An 8791-nucleotide genomic window follows, 5' to 3' on the forward strand; every position below is an offset into this window, starting at 1 on the left:
TTTTTATGGCAGCTCTGTGTACCAAACTTAAATGTTTGGACTTTGTCTTACAGACATCCGAAAACTTTAGGTTGTCCCCTTTTAATATTTCTGATAATACGTAGGAAGTTGCATTATCAAAATTCTTTGTCGAACTATAAAAATGATCTTCAAAGTAGAATTTTGTCAAAAGAGACTGACCATTGTCGATATGAGACTTTCTGTATTGCATCCAGGGTCTCGATTCGATGTGATCAATTACATAGATATCTGCATGTGACACACCTAGGTAAATCAAGTCTATAGGTTTAGATGAACGAGGCCCGTTTAACGCCATGCCGCTTTCTATCAGGAACCGTACAGCCACAAAGTTTCCTCCCATGATTGCGTGATGGAGTATATTGTAACCATCTCTGTCGTAACATGTATCCCAAAACGAAATAGGTTTTCGATTTAAAACGTTTACAAATTCGCCGCCATAAGCCCAATAAATCCAGAATTGGTTGTTTTCATTTCTTATTGTTCGATGCAAAAGACTTTCTTCAAAGGGTTTGTTACAATAGTCCGAGGTGAATTGTGATAATAAATTCATCATTCCTATTGAAGGTTGTTTAGCGGAAAAGAACGCGGCAAGTAAATGTTTATCAACAGGTACAATCAAAGGTCTCGGCTGGAACATAATAATAGAATAAAGGATGAACGTATTACCTTTCATGACCGCCAGTCTGTGGTACTTAGGGTAGTCTACTGTTTGTTGCAGTTCCGGATGTTGGCCTATTAATTGAAATATCCTGAATACGACAATTTCTTCCTTGGATACTATTTCATCATACTCAATATTTTGTTGTTTGTTAAATAGATCTACAAGTGAACAGTTTAAACACAACCTGTATTCATTCTGGTGTACTAAATTGTCAAATGCAACATCTACAACAGTTTTATTGATTTGATTTGGTTCTAACAAAAGTGATGTATTGGACCTGAAAACAAAATACCATATGCTCTGATGATTGCCAATTTCAACAGCATAATGTAAATAATTGCTTGAGTTGGTATCTTTTGTTGAAGTTTTTAGTTCAGATTCCGACGTTAGCATATGTATCATGGAGTTTACATCCTTTGTGTACTTTGAACCTAGAGCTAAGTAATGAAACAATCCTCGACCTTCATTGTCTACCAGTTCTCTACTCGTTTTAGCGTAGTGAGGCTCTAGAGCTACATATGACATAATGGCATTACACAGAACAGCAGAGTGGATCGGTAAAGACCCATTCGTCGCAGCTATGTATATATTTACTTTCCCGAAGATGATCATATAATGCATCATTTTCCATTCGTTGTTACAAGCAGCATAGTGTAATGGCGTATTACCAGACATGTCTTTCAACGTCCAGTTAAAAGACTTGCCACGATAATGAAGATGTTTGAATATTTCTTTCCTGCCACTCATAGCGAGGATGTGTTCAAAACCAGCTCCCAGTGGGCACATGTCATTGATTAAACTTGTTTGCTCGTTGTAATTGAAAATTTGAAATGACATTCTAACCGTTGAATTATGTACATGTTCACATTTCTCATTAAAATTTCCACCATTTTCTACAATAATGTCAAGGATTTCAGATTGGTTATATTTAATTGCCGTAAGAAGTGGAGTCCTTCCTCCATACTCCCGACAACTGATGGCGTTAGTGGTCTGCGATAGAAGATGGAAAACGATGTCTTTGTAACCTCTTTGGATGGCAATTTCTAATGCGGTTGTACATTTGATTAACCTTTCATCATCATTTAGAACAAATGTTACATTTTCTAACTCGGCATATTGCAATAACAATAATCGGTTACATTCAACATTTTCACCTATGTTGTAACAAGGGTGCCATTGCATTCTTTTTGTGTTATTAGTGACCCAGTAAATTTTGTCTCCACATGGAATACAAGTGTCCTTAACGCCATGCTGTAACAACGACAAAACAGATCTCAAGTGGCCATTCTTTGATGCTAAATATAGGGAATTCTGGTCGGCTAACGTACTATTTATTTCTAGGAATTGATTCAAAATGTCTGTGTGACCATGTTCTGAAGCTAGGTGTACAGCGTTAAGGTTTAAGCCGTTTTTCAAATAGAGCAATGTTTGATTTTTAGACAACAGAAGATCAACTACGTTTAAATGTCCGTTTTGAGAAGCAATATCTAGTAAACCATAACCCCACAAAGTTGTGTATTTGCAGTGCCTGACCGCATCCTCCAACCCTCCTTTGTTTGGAGGACTCTGTACTCTAAAGAAATAGTCTCCCCCTTCTTCTATCAGCGCTCTAAGTGTTTCAGAATGTCCAAAAGCCGCCGCCAGAAATGTAGCTGTAACATTTGCGGATGTAACATTATTGATGTGTTCTTTTCCGAGAACTTTGATAAGTAACTTGGTACCCAAAAATGAATTTTTGGTTCGTGCCATTTGATAAAGATGATTGCCAGAGGAAAAGTTCGTTTCCAAAATATGTCTGGTATGTTGGAATGAATGTAGAAGTACCAGATCGTTTGACTCTGCTACATGGATAAACATATCTAGTATATCAGTACTACTGATGTTATATTTACGGAGAAGGTAACTCGCAAACAGTTTGTGACCGTTGGCCTTTGAGATATAATATTTATAATAGCTGGAGGCGTTATTACTAAGGTGATCGCAGATTCCTTTGTGATATATACTAATGTACGTGTTTTTGCTTTCCACAAAATGAGAAATTTGGTTTCCGAGAAGACTTCGAAGATCATATGGATCCTTTGTAACATTTAGAATAGCTTCCAATTCCTCAAGTGGCAATCGTTTATACGATGTGCATAGCACCTCAAAAACCTTCCTCGCGAGATTGTACAATGGCGGGTTATCACCAAATACGCGGTCCAAATTTGTATGGTATAATTCATTAAGAGACTGTGGGATATCAGTAAATTTGCTATGCGGAGAACCTATCCAAAATTTAACTGCGAGGTCTACATATAAAAAATTGGATCCACTTACCCTCAAAATGCGTTTAGTTACTTCCTTGATATCAGTGTGTGTGCCAAACAAACGTGAAAATGTAGAAGTGTGTGTAAATAGATGGTGAGCGAGGAAAGTAGAGATGTCGTTTTGGTTCTGGACATTTTCCAGCGTTTCATGAAATCTTTTCATTCCAGAAAACCTGTCAGTCACCATGTTAACGTCTCTAGCTGTTATGAAGAACTTAAGCCACCACGGCATGCTGCTGATCCGTTTAGACAAGACATCAAGAAGAGATATAGCAATGGCGGCGGAATCTCCACACTCATCTATAGCGTCAATAATAACATACCGTTCCTCATCGAATGTAAGACCGCTTAAAGGATGAATGATTGAGGCGTCAATACAACCAACAGGGTCCTCCGAACACTTACTGGTTTGTAAAAAGCTCATCGCGAGTTTATCAGTCAAAATAGCATTTCCTGCTTCTGGCAAATTACTTATTAACATGCCGGCGAGGTTTTTAATGAAATATTCAGGTCTTTGAGTACTGATCACGTCAAATTTGCAAATATGGTATGACAATATAAACTTCCGTAATCCGTTACTTTCCGAACGTTCAGCGCTACAAAGCAGGTGTGATACTAATGTAGATTTACCATAACCCATTTCTGCTGTCAACATGACGCCTCTGGATTGTGTACCCATTAAAGACGTTTGGATCTTTTGGATAAGCCACTTCCGGCCCAAAAGGAGAGGACTGTTCTTCAGATAGCCGTCGAAGATATAGTCCGGTTCCCATGGACAGGGTTCAGAATATGTCAGTGATAGACAATCTGAAATACCAAATAAAATTATCATTAAATCTGAAAATATATGAATTTATACAATGGCAGGTTATATTATACTAAAATAATTAATAATATATATATATATATATGTTAATATATTTTGCTCACGTTTTTGGATTTTGATCCTAGATTATTTGGATTAAACAACAGGTCCATAGGCCTTAACGGTCATTTGAGTTCTGCAGTTAGATTTCTCCACACCATGTCAAATAAATGATTGATTCTAAAAAGTTATTAATTACCATTTATAATATCTAGTAGAGAGATTTATGACTTAATGCTATACTAGGGCCTAAGCAAGGACACGTCAAAAATTTAGCAATTCTGACACATTAGGGCCACACTCTTTAGCCCATGATGATTGGCTTTGGTCAACTGTTCATAACATTTGACTATTTCCACAAAGGACGAATGTAATGTAATGTAATAAATAAATAAATAAATAAAAAATCTATTCCATTCGTCAGACTCCGAGGATGGGACTATAATAAATAATATATAGTGGGACCATATTGGAGTACCTTTTTTTGCCAAATATCATCAAAATTGGTGTTCAGGGATTTTTTGTCAAGTGAGACTTTGCTTTATCGGTTCAATCCTTTGGCTTTTGGTTTTTGGATTTCGAGGAAATGTCATGAAAATAAGAGTGAACTGTATGCTGCAGGTTTTCATTTTCCATATCTTCAACAAATGGCATGGATAAGAGGACAATGTCACACTGACTTAACAACGAGACACTAGAAATAGGCTTTATCCTTTAAGATTCATCAACATAATTTCGGAAATTATTAGAACATTAGCACAAATTTGATATTTGACCTTGAGGTCAAGGTCACTGTGGCCTAACGGCAATGCACTGCACAGTGACTTTAGCTGATGCAAGTCTTCTCTAAATTACACTATTATATCTTCAACAGATTAGCACTAATGGCCCGGACAAAGCATTATTATTATCATTATTAGAAGTACTGATACAATATGTTTCCCTTCATTCGAAGGGGAGAAATCATAATTACGTTGACACAAAAAAGTTTTCAATATCGATGCGATCTTCTCTTTTACCTTTTTCTTTTAATAATCTTTTGTCAGTTGTGTCATTCCAGAGACCGACAGTTGCAAGAATTATTACAAGTATGAATGTCAAAGACATGCCTATCCATCGTCTTGCTAGACAACTCTTCTTGTCTTCTGTATCAACGTTGTCTTCATACAAACATATTCTTATCTCACTAACGCTGTCATGTTGGTCCAGAAATGTCCTCTCTGCGACATTTACTGGATTGAGAACATTGACTAGGTGATGTCTGAAAGTTTTCTCCTCCTCTGTAGCAAGCCTTATGACACAATTTGATTTTAAACGTTTAAGTTGTAAAATAGCTGTTTTGCCAGATTCAGTTTTAGAGATCTCCGGTAATTTGAGAAATGCAATGAGATCCTTGAAGGCTCTTTTCCTTTCAAACGCGTTCACTTGAAGCTGTCCATGAGCAAACAGGGCATTTCGAATATTTCTTACGCGGTTAATGGTTAGACTTTGAATTGAATTGAATGTCTTACAGTTATGAATAACATGCAATGCAACAACAATGTCGTCAGTGTATGACGTTCTAGCCTCCCACCAATCTGGGGCGAACACCTTCACCATTTCATTGACATTTTGAGGCCATTCCGAAGAATTGATATCTTTCCATTTGATCTGCCTAGCTCGAGTGCTGTATTTGTTGTACAGCATGATTTGCTTTTTCCATTTCGTGCAAGTAGGACACCATAAAGAGAGGTTATGCTCAGTCTTGCTACAGTTGCGTCTGCAGATCGGCAATTGTGCACATGGCCCATATTTTATTGTGTGATGTAAAGACAAGAGAGTGCCTTCGAGATAGTCTGATAATCCTTTTGTTGTAGCCGATATACCTACAGCAACATCTAGCCAGTTGGAGAAGTTGGTGTCTCGAACATGTTGTTTTAACGAATCCATCGTGTCAAGCCTGTAATAAGGAAGAATTTTTCAAATCATTCATGCTTTCTTACTTCGTAAGATACGTCATAGCTGTCACATCTGGCATAAGGCAGAACATTTTTTCTTAATTGATGCTGTTATTGTATCATATTATTTCATCTTATAAATGATTGGCATGATATTATTTGATATTAACATTATATTGTATGATGTCCTCATGATAAGATTTGGCTTCACCAATAAATGTTCAGTAGGACATTTAATTTTATAATTTTATGCTATGATTTTAACAATAGATTAAATGATGTCATCATTATGAGGTCACTGCCCGAAGGACAGGTGAACATATACCTGAGTATAGAGTCGCATTACCTTGAAGCTAATATTATTTGAGTTATAATGTTAAACAAATTCAAGATATGTTGGTCATCTTAATGTTTTTCACTTAAAACATACAAATCATTTAAAGGAAGTTTCATCAATATCTGTTGAGAAAAGTTTACGGACGACGGATGATGCTGCCCGATATGATCACATGAGCCCTCGGTCAGATGAACTGGAAATTAAACATGTAATAGGGTGTACAATGTATATTTATATAGTTATTGGACTCGCATAACTAAAGCGGTCGATCAGCTGGTTTTTCACGTTAACCAAGTCCCTGAGGAAAGTGTGTTTCTTAGTTTTGTAGTTGTTTTCCTGAGTAAATTTCATATAAAACCGGTACTTTCTATATACAAGAATAAAGAGTAGGGTCTTGACATTTGGAAAATCAAAAATATACACTCCTATTGAGTAAAATGTAAAAAATGTAAAAAGTAAAATGACGTAGGATTCGAGGTGTAAAAAGGCGGGAATTCCCCATGACGGGGCTCGCCAGTGCACTGCAAATGTCAGGGTTACTGTCTTCGAGTACCCAATCGCTTTTATATGCCATTAAACCAATACAAACACAACATTTATCGGTTAGAAAAACTTCAATTTTACTCAGTTTACTAAGTTTTTATACATTAAGTAGAACATAAAAATGTAAATATATATATATATATATAAAAAAACAACGTTTTATCACTTGGCAATGTCAATGTCATAAGCAAATATTGGTAATGTTAAGTTGAAAATCAATAAAACTTTTTACGAATTTCTGTTAAATTGATGATGACAAAGTGTTATTTCAAGCTCCTGATAGCTAGAATAGCTAGCCTGATAATTGGAATGGATTTGGTATAATGCTAGAATGTGTATTGCCATTGGGAATCATATTATATTATCAATATTAAAATGAATAATTAATATAATCTTGAAAAATAGCTCAATATAATATATGCTCAAATTAAACACGGATTGATTAATACCACTGTACGTTACATTTGATAGAGTAAAGAAGTAGATAGGATGTGATTAAGTAGTATTTATCAGAAGGAGTTATTTCCCTTTCACGATTATATGGGTGTAAGTATGATGAATGTAAAATTTATGGCGTATTTGTTTCTATAAACAGGTTTTTTTTTATTTCAACTAAATAAATTCATTAAGATAAATACCATTTACCATGTAACTATACTGTCAACGTTTATCTACTAACCACTTAATAATGAATAATTTAGATAGAGGTTAGGAATTGATATTTGTATTTGGAGATGTTAGTAAGGTTTTTGGATAGCATGTGTCATGTTGGCCTCCGATATGAAAACGAATATTACGGTAATAGGGATGAACTGTTGTTATGGTTTAATGACTATATATCTGAAAACAAACAATGAAGTTTCTCTGAAGGTCACGATTCAAGCTTTAATATCGTAATGCAGGAATCCCTCAAGGATACATTCTTGGAATTTTCTGTTTTTTTTAATATGAATGATATAACATAGATCATAATTACGTCAAACTGTTTGCCGACGACACATCATTATATGTAGTTAGAGATAATAATACAATCCAAACAGCAGAAAATCTACCTTCAAAATATCATAAATAATATATAAATAAAATATTGTACATGAGCAAAAAATGGGAATTTGAATGAATAAAAAACGATAACTGTTATTTTTACTCGTAAATAAGTACCTCAACATTCACCCTTGGCAAACATCAAAAATCATAATCAACTTGGTATTACCTTCAATGAAGACGGAAAGCGGGCAGAGAATATAAATATTTTTGTAACAAAGCATACAAAAAAAATCAATATTTTGCGAAACCCCATAGAATCATTAGATAGACAATCCCTTATTATGATGTACTCTTCCTATAATAGTCCATTGTTATGACTTGCTGTTGTATTACGGAAAGCACTTTAAGTGTCAATTCAGTGAGATGCAGCTAGAACAACTTAAGGGCTACATGGAGGTACTTCACATAGAAAAAAAACCCCAAAGTATTACAATAGGAAACATTAGAGCGCAAGAAGACGCAACTTTAAACTTGTAAACATATCTGAATGACTTTTTTGACCCATTTGTTCATGACAATTGCTTAAATATCAGATTTTCAAAGACTTACCTCACTTACATCATTATGTTCAATAATCACTTTTATGTTTTTTAAAATAACGAAATACGTATAGACAGTGAAAATTGCCACCATATGTGACATTTAATAAGAATCATAAAAAAGATAAACAATTACAAAACAAAGCATGAATTCAAAGTAAAGATTTTTCCACAAGTAAGTTACATTACACTTCGCTCTAGTGGGAATATAAGAATCCGCCATAATTAAAACACAAGTAAAAGCATTTATAAACAACACTAAAGTAATCTGTATTTGTTCAGAGAACTTCTATGATGCTATATGTTTGAATGTACAATTCCTTGCTAGTAGAGAGCGTATATAGACATAGCATGTTGGTTAATCGTTTTGTGTTAACAATAAAATTGACTGAAAATTGAAAGGAGTACATCTGCGGCCGATCCTTCGGAATTTACTTCGTCAGCCGGGCAGATCAGTAACATTATACTAGACACATTGCGGCTTTCAGTGAATGGAGTTCGGGAGGGTGAAACAATATTGATATTTAAAGCTAAA

General features: G+C 35.0%; 1 protein-coding gene across 1 annotated transcript in view; it reads right to left on the bottom strand.

The window, feature by feature from the left end:
• LOC117344167 (protein TANC2-like) overlaps window positions 1-5782 on the bottom strand; it is a 6686-nt gene extending 904 nt beyond the window's left edge. The window contains exons 1-2 of the mRNA XM_033906821.1: window positions 4873-5782; window positions 181-3795 (exon numbers count right to left, since the gene is read on the bottom strand). Coding sequence (XP_033762712.1) covers window positions 181-3795; window positions 4873-5782 — 4525 coding nt within the window. The remainder of the gene's footprint in view (window positions 1-180; window positions 3796-4872) is intronic.
• Window positions 5783-8791: the final 3009 nt, after the last annotated feature.

The sequence above is a fragment of the Pecten maximus genome, chromosome 15 (genome assembly GCF_902652985.1).
Source record: "Pecten maximus chromosome 15, xPecMax1.1, whole genome shotgun sequence".
NCBI lineage: Eukaryota > Metazoa > Mollusca > Bivalvia > Pectinida > Pectinidae > Pecten > Pecten maximus.